Below are 13,154 nucleotides of genomic sequence, written 5' to 3'. Positions count from 1 at the left end.
TATGACAGGATATATGGGTTCCCCAGCACTTGAAGTCTTTAAAACAAGACTCAGTGTCTTTTGGAGAGAAAGAGAGAGAAAAAGAAAGAGAGAAATGCATTCTCCTTTGACAACGAGTTACTGGGCTCCGTGCGGCAACCAACGGATGAATGTCAAAGGCCTATGTTATGCAGGAGGTCAAACCAGATGATTATAACGGTACTTTGTGGCCTTAAATCTATGAAGTTATACCATCTAGTGGCTACAACGAGGGTATAAGAGGCAGGGCTCCTGGGTTGTAGTCCCAGCTCCGCTAATGCCTTGGTCTGTGACTCTGGGCAAGTCATTTCACCTCTCTGTCCGTCTGTGAATTAGGGATGAGACTAGTGCTTTAACAGGCAATAATATGGTTTAATTAATTCATCTTTGTAATGTGATCCAAGAAACACGGGCATATGAAAAGTGTCATCCCAGCTTACACCCTAACCCACTCAGGAGGACGTGGAGGAGCTTAAACCTAAAATCAGCTAACCACAAAACACAAAATAATAATAAATAAGCCCCCCCGCGCCTTTTAAAACAAGGATAAAGTAATCTCCCCAAGTAAAGAAGGAAAATGTAATCATGCAATAAGACCTTTTTCATTGTTTTAAAACCTGATGTAAATGTAGTACAGTATAACCTCATAAATCCGGATACACATAAAAAAAAATAATTGGGAATTATCAAAAATCCGGCACTTTTTAAGCTTGCACGCGGCGGCTCCTGCCGCCATCCACCACCCCACACTGCCGCGCCGCGTGCGGCCGCTGCTCCAGGACCGGCCATCGCTCCAGTTTCAAAAATCCAAAATTGTTAAATTTCCGGCAGGTTCTTGGTCCCGAGCATGCTGGATTTATGAGGTTATACTGCGCTGTACTGTAAATCTTCTGCCCACAATGCAGCACACAGCAGGGCACAGCTTCCCACAGAGAGATGATTTGTCTTACAGGAACTAGCCCCGCGTTCGAGAAGACAGCTCATTGCCATGTTTTACTCAGTGCTGGACTTCTCTGTTGAAAAACGGTGTTTGTGACCATGGGGAAAAAACGAACACCTTATTTCCTGCCAGTCAACAGACGCCCACCAAAAGGTAATACTTGTAGGTTATACTTGTAGGGCCCCAGGGGCTCACTAAGGAAGTCAAATCATCTGGGCAGAGATGCAGACGACAAAGGAGGAGGCCAAACAGCAGCCCTGCCGGACTGAATGCACCCGGTCTGGTCTGATGTAGGAAACCAAGCTGTCCTGGGTCTAGGTAGTCTTGGCTGAGAGGCTGCCTTGCAATTCCAGCAGCTGTAGATACAAGCCAAGGAGCTTTGGTCAAACACTAGCTATGAATGAGTGACAAGGCTTAACTTAGCCCCATTGTTGCTACCGAGCTGATGGACAGGAGTAAGAGGAAGGCACAGGAAGCCTCAATGACATGCACACATCTCCCCTTGGTTTTGTTCTCTCAGTCCAGTATAGTGCATCAGTGGCGGGGGGTTTTTCTTCAGCAGCTTCAAAGGGATATAGCACTTGCTTCTCCTCTTTGCTTAGAGATTTGCTGGCACTCACACCTCTTCAATAGACCCTTTTGACTAAGAATATCAGCAATTTGCAAACCGTGCATTCTGTTTTAGAAACATTCATCAGTCCCTTGTGACAGCTGGGAGCCTTCAATTATTCTGCAGTGTATCAGGCACCTGCCAGCATCCAAGAGGAAGGCACGGGCGCCCGCCCGTGTGTACACGTGTGAATAAGGCAAAAGTCCTAAGGGGGGGATTTTTGTCCTGCATGTAGGGGAAAGTTTGGCAAGCACTTTCCCTTTGTCTCTCGGGTAGCCAAGAACAAAAAGTGTGTTAAGTAGTCATAGCAACTGAGTTGCAACAACTGCCAGAAGAGAGAGCAGCAGCTTATCACTCTAAGGGTGAACATCGGATGGAATTACAGAAAAGAAAAAAAAAGGAAACCAAGTGGAGATGCCTTGAGGCAGAGGCTTAGGCCATGTTGAGGAAGCTCCTCTTGTGATCCAAAGCCATTTCCTAAATCAAAATGCTGCCTGCTTCTCTTACTCTTCACGGGAGTGGGGAGGAGGAATCATACCCAGACTCAGCTGTGCTCCATCGACAGGCATCATGTATTCAGACAAGCGCTTGCAAGGATGCAGGGCTGTCTGCACAACTCCACATTCATTTCTGGTAAAAGTGATCTGATTTCAGTGGCATTATCCCAAGGACAACATGGACTAACCAGAAAACCATGGATCCCAACACAGAGCCTGCCATGAAGGATGCTGGCCAGGATATTGTTTTAGATGCTAGAATCGCCAAACCAGATCCTCAGCTTGTGTGAACTGCTGTAATTCTTGATAGTCAAAGAGCTAGCCCAGCACCTACCTCCCTTGCAAGTGTATACAACACCCATTACTATGGTTGCATGCATGCATGAAAAATTGAAACCTTCAATGATCTGGCCTGGAAAATGGATTCAATCAGAAGAAATGTTATAACTGGCATATATTAAGGCCCTGGCTGAAACCATCATCACACAGGACATACCAAGGCAAGACTAAACTTCTAGACTTGCTCCTCAAGGTATCACACCACCTTTTTGCCAGGGTACCACACACAGCATGTTCTGCCTAGAAGCATGCACCCAGGTTTGGGGAGCATACCACCTGGGACCACAAGGTCCCAATGCTGACTTGCAGCCAACCATCTCATATGTCAGAGTAGAGGGATCCAAGGGGCAGGGTTGGCCCCATCTTTGCTGGACAACCTGAGCCGAGCTTCCTAAGCGTTGCACATCGTGGCTCCAATTCGGTAATACACTTCCACATAGCTAAGGCTAAGCAGGTTGTACAGCCTCCACTGTACTGTCACCAGTCCATTGCAAATAGACCCAGTACTGTATCCCATCTGCTTCCAACACAATTCAATCTAAGTAGACTTTCAGTCTCTGTTCCTAGCTGTGGACTCCAGGGAACACCCCCAGGCTCAGACTCACAGTCTGGTGCACCATTTAAGATGTAAGTGGCTCACTCAGCCACTCCAAACCTCAAAATCAGTGCCCAGGACCTTCTGACATACAAGCCTCATATATGACTCTCTCAGCGACACACGCTGTACTCTTCAAACACTTGAGTGTTACAGATCTTTGAATACAAAATACAAAATGGGCCCCCCTTCCAGCCTCACCTCATGCCTTCTTGCAAGTTAGAGGTGTCGATATTTCTGGCTGGACAGAACCACTCCTGTCCTCACCTTCCTACAGGTCTTCTGGCCACGTGCCTGGAAACAGTCAGCTATCCACACAGAGCAGCACCCTGCCTTTTAAAAGTAGACTCTCAGTGGAAAGCTCCCGTTCCCACCCCTAGTCACACTGGCCCTGATGAAGAAAAGACCATTTTCCCACAGGGTCAGGTCAGTAGCTAACAGTCATTCAAAAGTGATATGCCCTGACTGTTGCCTTGATGAGGTCTATATACACATATCAAGCCAATTTCCTAGGTGAGACAGTTGCCTGGGATACATTACAATAGGGTGCCTTCATGCATAATGCAAACTGGAGCTCATCATTTGATACAGGTGCATCCCACTCTGCTTTGCTGAATCAGGGCCTAAAGAGATACTCAAAGTTTGGAAATATGAGCATCTCTGCTCACAGAGCTATAAGACATCAGTTAGATGTGTATTAGGAAGAGGTAACAATTCCTGTTCGGTCTGTATATTAAAGATACCAGCTTTCGTATACAAGAATCTCAGAGCACTTTGCAAATTCAGAGGTATACTCTCTCTTTGCCCACCGCTACGCGCTCCAGTCTCTGGTGCTGTATGCAACAGCAAGAGGAGTTGAGGACAAGGAGAATCCTGAATCCAATTATCCCAACTGGAATTTGGCTGGGAATTAGCATCCTGACTTTTGTGAAACGTGTCAGGGTTTTTTAAATGACCAGACTGTGGGTTTTTTTCCTGAATTATGGGAAACCAATGAACCCCGAACCATACTAGGGTGCGGTCTCCGAAGTGAGATCGTCACCTATTGGAAGTCGTCAGCGCTGCTTCCTGCAGCGCTCTCTACATGCTGTCTGTCTGGCAGCATCCTGAACCCAGCTGCTGATCGGGCTTGGCTGCTGAGTGCATGAGCATCAGTCAGGATTGCAGCAAAGACAGCAGAGCTACTATCCCACGTGAGCCCACTTGCTCAAATGAAGGCATCCCCTAAACACTCAGAAAGACTTCTGTGTACAGGTTAAAGCCAAAACCCCTCTAGTTACTTATTTTAGCTGATGAAACATCTGAAGGTGTTTGGATTAGCAGAAGGAAGATCCTTAGAAGCTGCCACATGCTGAAGACCATAGACTGATGAGCGGGAAATGTGTCCCTTCTTGGACTTTAAGAGGAAGAAAGTCATTAAACAGACCGTTTTGGATCCCTATAAAGGAATTTGGGGATATAACACATGGAGTAAACAGGCTTTACCTGCAATGAAAAAAAACCAAGCCCTGTCCATAATCTTTTCACTATGGGATTACTTCAAAATAGTGATACGCAGATGCTTTCTTACAAGAACAGCCAATATATTTATTTGCCTCCGCCTCCTTTTAGATAGAAAATGAACAGGTCTTAATCAAATCCATGTGTGAGTTTGTCCACAAAGTTTTTTTTATCTGTTCTAGGAATCACAATTTTGCAGCAGCATATGTTAAGATCCCTGACTCAACCATTAAAAAATGGAAAATTGCTTTACAATAAAATAAAAAGCAACCCACAAAAAATCTTTCTTCTCTTAAAATGCTAATTGCATGCAAAGTGTCACTGTTTGGATGTAATAGCGACATTCCTAGAATCAGTTAGCTAAACATACTAGCTGTGATATTTAGGAGTAATTCAAAAGGCGTGAAATCTGAAAGCGGTATTAAAGACATGTATAAAAGCTCCGCAGTCATAGGTTAAAACATCGAAACTACTTTCATTAATATGATATGCAATGACAACTGCTACGGCTGTGTTAGAGCTGAGAAGTCAGGTATTCAAGAAGTAAAGAAACCTTTCATTTTAAGGGGCTTGATTCGCTTTTAATATTGGTGTAAATCAAGAGTAACTTTACTGCGAGAGTAGGGAAATTTTCCATTTAGCAAATTTTCCATTTTGTAGGAAATGCTGCAATTTCATAATTTCTTTCTTGTTTGCAATAAAACAATGGAAAAGGTGCTGTGAAATGAAATTCAAAGAAAGAAATTGCTTCCTTTTGATCATATCAAAGCATTTTGTTCCAACGTCTCCTTTTTTATATTCAATTATTTAATATAAAAAAATAAATAAAAGTGTTTTAAACTGGAAACCGTTCTAACTTTTCAGGAAGCTGTATTACTCCCCCACCCCTCCCACACAGCATTTTGCCAAAATCAGCAAGTTTCTACCAAATGTCTATGAAATGTTTTGGTTTCAACAAATTGGTATTTTCAACTAGAAACAAAAGGTGCCATCAGAAAAGTTGCGATTAGCTCTACACTGCTGTAAGGAACAAGGGAATCCGGGACAAGATCATTACCACGTTCACCCACACACGATGCGAGAAGGAGATCGGTACTAAACACACAAATAAAGGAATGAATGGAAAATGCTGACATCAAATTCAAGAGATGTGGCAAGGAGGATGAGCAGAACAAACAATAGAGGGAAGCAACACATCGTCCACGTTTCCTCTCCTGCTAATGACAGCAGAGAGGGTGAGGGATAGATGAGGAGGCACACATGGAAGCTGGACCCTGGCTGCCAGGTCTGTCTGTTCAACCCGTGTCCTCTGCTCTGCCCGGGATGGGTATATCTGGGCAGGCCAGAGGGCACACGTGTGACTGATGCTCCACTTGGGCAAAGGATCAACTGAACAGACACGTGACTGGGGACACTCTTTAATCAGCTGCGATGGCCCAGAACAGGGCACAAGCCGAACACCCATTACAGAGTTCAAGAAGCGAAGGCAGAGGAAGACTGTTTCAAAACTTCTCCTCGAGATGCTGTAGGAGAAGTTTTTAACCTTAACTGTCTCACGGGTGATGGGCTCTATAGATAGACATCCAGGAACTTTCTGCAATACACATTATTAACTGAATGCGGAGGAACGGTTCTATAAATAGCCTAATTTCTTATTTGGGGAATCAAGGACTCGTCTCTCCACCTCACATGCTAACAGGCACGATGGTCCCTTCAGTGAATTATCACGAGGCTTGCTGCTCTGAAGTGCTGAGTGCCAGGACTCCCTTTGAACCTAATGGACATGGACACCACTCAGGACTGCTGAGAATCAAACCCAAAGGCTCGGAGGAAGAGCAGCACTGAAGATAATTTTAGGAAGCTGTTATCATATCCTACAGGACAGCCCAGCAGAACTACACAGAAGTAAAACCAACCTGGTTCTGCAGCCATTAGAGAGCGTTGCTCAGAAATCACTCTAAAAGCCTATATAACTTTATATCTTTTCTATAGACTTTTAGAACTCATTTGCAATAGGGAATTATAGCCCTGTTATAGGATTATACGAGATGGCTTAACAATTTGCTGTGGAGAAGTGATCGTAGTCTTTTGATTTCTATAGGACTTTTTCTACAAGAGGCAGGCCTTAGAGCCATTTTTTGGGTTTAATTTTTATTGGGACTAGGGAGAGATTTTCCCTGACTCGGGAGGCAAAAATAATCAAACAAAAACACCCAAAAAACCTTGAAGGCCTCTGAGAACATTAGTATATTAGTCAAATAGACAGGTTTTAGTAATGGATGCAGACTGGATGAGCTCATGTCTAAAGACAAAACCCTTTAGAGAGCATCTAGATCAGAGATCTGTTCGCATTTGGGAAGTGCACACCCCCAGGCTGTGTATACTGCCTCTAGACAGAGAGCTTAGGCACCACCTATTCTGGTATACACAACCCCTTGGTAGCTACTGTTGAGAAATGCAGAAGAAGAGCTGCTGCGTTTCTTGGCCCAACTCAGGGCGAAGCAGCATTTCAGAAACGAGACAATTCAAACCAACATTACCTAGTTCTTGTTTAGTGCTTTACACCAGTTCGTTTCCAAAAGGTTTTAGCAAGGAAGACAGTAGCAGCATCCTCAGTTTACAGATGAGGGTGTTTATAGATGTTCTCCGAGAGAGAGGGGTGCTTTAATTAGAGCGGCTCCTAGAGCCATTCTAATTAGAGCATCATGTGTATCAGCATCCCCACCGCCATTTTCCAGCACGGGGACACTGATACATATGATGCTAGAGTCTGCTGGAGTGCAACTATTACCACACTTAAGCAGACACAATTGATCAAGCCTGCTCAGACATGCTGTGATTATAGCACATTACAGCAGCTTCGCTGCATGTGTATAGGCACCCCAGGCATAGAGCAGGGAAGGAAGTCACTTTGCTTACAGACAGCCATAAACTAGGCTCCCAAATCCCAGACTTATGCTCTCTCCACTGGGCAAGGCTTCCTCCCCTCCCTGCTTTCTGAGCCTGCCTTAAACTTTTAGACAGCTCTGCAGGGGAAATTCTGCAAGCAAGCGAAATCTATATGTGATAAAAGGATGGCAATTAAACTTTAGAAGGATGACAGTGTGCAGAGAAGAGGGGAGCAGCCCTAAAATACCCCCGAACTATGTAAAAGGATACCGCCCCATCTGCTATCCAGCACAGGTGAATCCCACTAGGATGCCAGCAAGCCTACCACACACTTGGTCACTACAGCAGAACTGTTTTTAGGACACTGTTATAGCTGGAGAAGCACTCGATACACTAACAGGGTTTGTGATCGTTCAGATGCTTATAACAGGGTACTGTCTGTTCCTGAGAAAAACCACACTGATCTCATGAATGGGACTGTTTTTTGGGGGCAAGCACCGCTGCAGACTCAGACCAGCTGACGTCTAAGGAAGGATGCTCTTGTGGGGAACCCCCACTTGGAGACCGACAGGAAAAGGAAAGGTTCAAGGCCCAGGAGGTACATACTGGTTTCCGCTGTCTCATATTCACTGTCTCTCAGCAGCTCAAAAATGTCCACCTCCACTTTGGCTTTTCCTGCTCGCTCTGGGGCCCGATTGATCCGATTCTTCGCTAGGGTGATTGACAGCCTCTCCCCTCTGCTGCACTCCATCGGGTCATCCAGAATGGCAGCTGGAAAACAAAAGCACAGCTCAGTAAGGAAGGACTGGAAACACTGGCAGAACCGAGAATAAAAGCTGGCGAGTCAGTAGGCAGAGGAAATGAAAGGATCAGGGGAGAGAGAGAGAGAGAGAAAAGAGTCCATTTTCCATGGTGTGTTTTACCACTGGCGTTGGCAACAGTAGGTTTCTCTATTTGCAAGGATGCCTGAATCACCTAATTCGGGAGGATTACATCACTCAGTGGGGCCCCAATTCTGTAACCAGAGCCATCCATAGGATCATAGCAAAGTAGGGCTGGAAGGGACTTCACAAGATCGTCTAGTCCAGCCCCTTGCTCGAGGCAGGATCATCCCCGACTAAACCATCCCAGCCAACTATCTAATCTGCTTTTGAAAACATCCAAGGATGGACATACCACAGTTTCTCTAGGGTGCCTGTTGCAATGCTTGTCCTTTCAAACTGAGTACCAAGCTTACATCCCACCAAAATTGCTTGCCCTCAACAGGCATTGCTCAGGCATGGGATGAGCTGTTCCTTCATCGTATCTACTGAAGTCCATTCATTTTATTACTGCCCCTCACAGCCATCCTTACCTGTTATGCCCACCTGTTAATGCCTACCAAATTTCATAGACATTAGGGCTGGAAGGGACCTTGGGAGATCATCCAGCCCAGCACCCTGCCCCAAGGCATCACTTGTGAGCTCCCTGCCTCAAGAGTGTCTGTTCCTTGCCTGCGCAGCGCCTAAGCTCCCACCTGGAGATTCCCGATTGCAGTTCCTAAATGTTACTAGAATACAAAAATCATAAAGCTGGGGTTTGTCCACTTCAATCAGGGCCCAGTTTAGTATTTAATGCCCAAGAAAACAGTTTAGGATTTACTGTGATGTGTGAATTAGCAAGTGAACAAGCACAGGCGCACGCACAAGAGTGCATCAAAAACATGCTTTGTTCATTTGATAAAGTCTCTGTGCAGTGCTGAGACCAGCAGATCAATTCTCACAGTCAGAATATTTCAGGAAGCGAGTGGGCAGGGGTGGGTGGGGAGGGACAAATATTTTTCAAACAGAAGACACTTGACTCTTGAACTCATCTCCTGAGCCTGCCTACTCAAATCTGTGCTATGCTGGGGTGGAGAAGAGATATTGTGGTGTATGGTTTTTATTTATTTTTTATAGAAGGTAAAAATAAATTGGAGTTGAGCATTAATCTTAATACTTCATAATGCACTAGCAACATTGCTGCGGTACCGTTTGCTGGGTCTGGTTAATAAGAGCTCCTGTTGTAGCACTCAGCTATTAAATCTTAGCTGGGAAGACAGCACTGTTTTTTTGGTGTGTGAATTATAAGGGGACTGATGCTCATCTTCCTTGCCAAAGTTTCTTAGCAGCATTGCTTCCATTAGGGCAGGAGCTGCCCGGGTGTAAACCAGGCCTAAGTAACACCAGAATCAGGCCCCAAAGTGCGTAGGTTAGCAAAGAGTAGATTAGTGCAGCTCTGCTGTATAATGTAAGCACACAGGCCAGGAAAATACAGAACCAGCTACAGCACTTGCTAAAGCTTTGAAATGCATCACTTTGCTGCAGAAGCTTTCCTTTTTTAAAGCAAGAACCATGTAAATCAATTGACAGCCGAAATAAAGCAAATTGGCTGTAACCTGGAGGTATGGAGCTGCTCTCGCAGTGGAGGGGGCGGGGGCAGAACAAGGAGATAGATAAGACTTGCAAGGCACAGGGAAAGTTAAAAGATGTCAGCTAGGCATAAAGAATAACTTCCAGCTGGGACCAAAGCAGTGCAAGTTTGTCCTAAGGAGCTCCCACCTGGAGAGGTACAGCTCTCTGGTCTCCAGCTGATGGCACCAGACCGGTACAAAACACACCCAGAAGCCCTGCAGCAGCAGGCTGCTGCATGATAACTGGACCTCCAGGGAAGTTTCATGTTGGTTCTCCAATTGTCAGAGATTACTTTAGACCCTGAACCTTGAAGTTTCTGCCTCCAGAGAGATCCCGACTTGGCAGTTGGTTGCAATGAAGTTCTCAGTGCTCAGACAGCTAATCCCCTTAGTTAGTTATGTCTATTAACAAGACCACAAGGATGCCATGCTTCCAAGAAGGTATCCAGGTTGTGGCCATATTGGTCTAAAGGAAAAAGCAATCAGGGCTCATGCATAAAGGTGATATCTTTTATTAGACCAGATTTTTGCAAAAAACTTTCATTTAATTAAATGAAATCATATTTTCCCAAGCAAGAAACAACTTGGACCACCTGCAACCTGAGATCCTGCTCCTGCCTTTAAAGTACTTTGCATCATCACAGCCTCGCAGGAGAGCTGAGACTCCTTACCAGCGAAGAACTGCTGCCCAGAGGGCTTTTTCCATCTATTGAGTCCTCTGTGAAATCCTATGAAATATGAACTTTCATTTCTACCCAGGAGAACTTTTACAATCTTTTCTCTGATGCCAGATGAAGGGTGTTTGTACCCAAAAGCTTCATAGAGTTCATAGACATTTGGGCTGTAAGGGACCTCGGAAGATCAAGTCTATCCCCCTGCTCCAGGGGCAGGAAGTCAGCTAGGGTCAAAGGATCTCTGCCCTCTGCCTCACCTGGCCCTCCAAGCCATCCTTAGCTCTCCTCTAGATCACATTCACTCAGAAGCATAGGAAATGCATAGGGATCATGGGAAATATATAGCCCTCACTGGGCCCAAAATATGCATTTATACTGAAATCCCAACCCAGTCTCTAGGATTCAAGGTTTCATTTCACACAGATCAACCTCTGGGCCGTTGCTTTAGACGGCACACAGCTACACCCACACCATTACAGGATAGACATGAAAAGATTTTATCCTTGTGGACGCACATGTCAAACACCCATTACATCTAATGGGACACACGCACAGGAGCCGCAAGGAAACAAGATGCATAAATAGGATACCGTGTCTGTCCTGCGTGATTTCCAGTATGGTTATTCATGTGCAGTTCTAGCTCTGCTTGAACAGCACAAAATAATGGCCACGGCTGTACCTGGAAAACTGTTAAGGGGAAAAAGTGCGTGTGTCTGTGGGGGTGAGGATAACAGCTATCTGCTCCCCTCTAGTGAAAAACACTGCAATCTGGCATATTCTGTTGACTGTGAAAGCTTGTTGTGATAAAAAAAATAATTAAAGAGGCTGCATCAGCAGACGTATTAACGCTATGTTTGTGGAACATCTGGACAGCTAACAAAAATAATCATTGGTGCATTAGGGCTTTGGGTTTTTTTTCTTTTGCTTCCCTTCCTCCCCACATTTTGACGCTCTCCAAGACAGCACGGCTACTCATTGAGAAGTGCCAGGTAGGCACCTAGAGGCAGCTCATACTTAGACACTCGAGTGGGAGCTCTGAGGTTCTCAGTCCCATGGGCTAGCATCCACCTCTAGATCTAAAGAGAAAGGCATACAAAAAAAATACTAAAAGAGCATGCAATGCTGAGATTTCCGGCCAGTGCTTTTTTTTTTAAGCATTTCAAATATCCGCTTGCCTATGCTCCGGTTTGTGCCAGGCATGACTGTGAAAGGGAGAGATTACAGAAGCAAGTTGGAAGTTGATTCATTTGATCAGATGTAGGCACTGAGGCACTCAGACACTCACATGATGAGCACTCAGGTCCTACGGGGATAGGGATCAGAGTATGCCAGAGTGGGGGGTGTGCATATGGACAGCTATAGATAGGTTAGTAGGGAGGTACCTATGGGGATAGACAGATGCACCAAGGAACTGATCTTCCTGCCTTGCATCACTTTTAAGGGTTTCAAAAACTGAACTAGCTTCTGATAAGGAAACACGTGACAACAATTCTTGTGAGATGCGTCTCGCCGCACAGATGTCTTGGCGAGCATTCCCAGTCCTTCAGGCAACACCATCTCGTCTGCTCCGCTTACATACAAGCGCTGTCATTATCTGCAAAGCACGGGCAGTTAATCTTTATCTCATTATACGACTGCAAAGGTTGTGCTTTCCTCTAAGGCCAGCAACTCGGATCACAGGATTTTTAGAAGTTGATATGCATGGTGGCTATTTTTAATTACAAATGAGCCAAGCGAGGAATGAAAAGCATTCCAGAAAGCCAAGTGTTGCCTCACTCCTCCTTGACCTTCTCTCACTCTCAGAATTAACCCACAAATCCTGCCTCCCTGATCCAAGCGTTAGGAGCTTGGATGCAATTTTAATTTTTATTTTTCGCCTGGCCCATGTTGCTATGAAAGGGCAGGCCAAAATCCAAGATCTGAATTCGAACTGGTTGGGAATTTCTCACAAGGCTTGCCCAAAGGAAAAAGCTAATTCTTTACTGCCAATGCCGTTTGCAGGAAAAGGCTGGTTTGGAAGAGCTTTCCATTTGAAAAGCCCTTGAAGTTGTTGGAATGGGAGACATTTTCCAACAGCTGCATTGTTCAGCTCAAAATAATTTTTCATTTCAAAATGTATGTTAATTTCTAGTACAGAACATGTATTTTTAAAGGCACATCAAAATGTCATAATTGATTCTTTTTTTAAATGGCTGTTTAAATCATCTGTTTGCAAGCACTTTTGTGACTGATTTTTGTGCTAATTCAGGGTAGGACCCCCCCCCTTGAAACCTTGAACATTTTCCTAAACTGGGTAAACTCTGCTTCCTTGCTCCCCCTGCCAACTGCCTGAACTTTGTGGCTTGTCTTGAAAACACATCCCTAAGAAAGGAGGCAATACCCCAACGTTACACAGCAAATTGCGGAAAGCGAGGGGCAGCCTTAAGCAAAAAGGAGCTCCATCAGTGGCTGATATAAAGGCCTAAAAATCTCCATTTGATATAGCAGGAACAAAGATACGGCTCTATTTACTTACCAGCATCCCACTAGATCAGGGCCACATGGGAACATATTCCTTTGCTCATCTCATTTCGGGAGATGACGGGAGCCCCGCAGTTTCATAGATGTTAGGGTCGGAAGGGACCTCAATAGATCATTGAGTCCGACCCCCTGCATAGGCAG

At 45.1% G+C, this 13,154-nt stretch overlaps 1 protein-coding gene across 6 annotated transcripts in view; it reads right to left on the bottom strand.

Moving 5' to 3' along the window:
• Positions 1-13,154, bottom strand: part of GRIK4 (glutamate ionotropic receptor kainate type subunit 4) — a 271,109-nt gene that overhangs the window by 97,313 nt on the left and 160,642 nt on the right. For all 6 annotated transcript variants that reach the window (XR_003093249.1, XM_025200022.1, XM_025200021.1 and 3 more), the window contains exon 3: positions 7,995-8,159. Coding sequence is in view for 5 of the 6 variants with exons in the window: in XM_025200022.1 (XP_025055807.1) it covers positions 7,995-8,159 (165 nt within the window). In the remaining variant the exon portion in view is untranslated. The remainder of the gene's footprint in view (positions 1-7,994; positions 8,160-13,154) is intronic.

Source organism: Alligator sinensis, unplaced genomic scaffold (genome assembly GCF_000455745.1).
Source record: "Alligator sinensis unplaced genomic scaffold, ASM45574v1 scaffold278_1, whole genome shotgun sequence".
Taxonomy (NCBI): Eukaryota; Metazoa; Chordata; order Crocodylia; family Alligatoridae; genus Alligator; species Alligator sinensis.
Note: the sequence above shows the minus strand (reverse complement) of the source record. Positions and strands in the feature narration are given on the sequence as shown.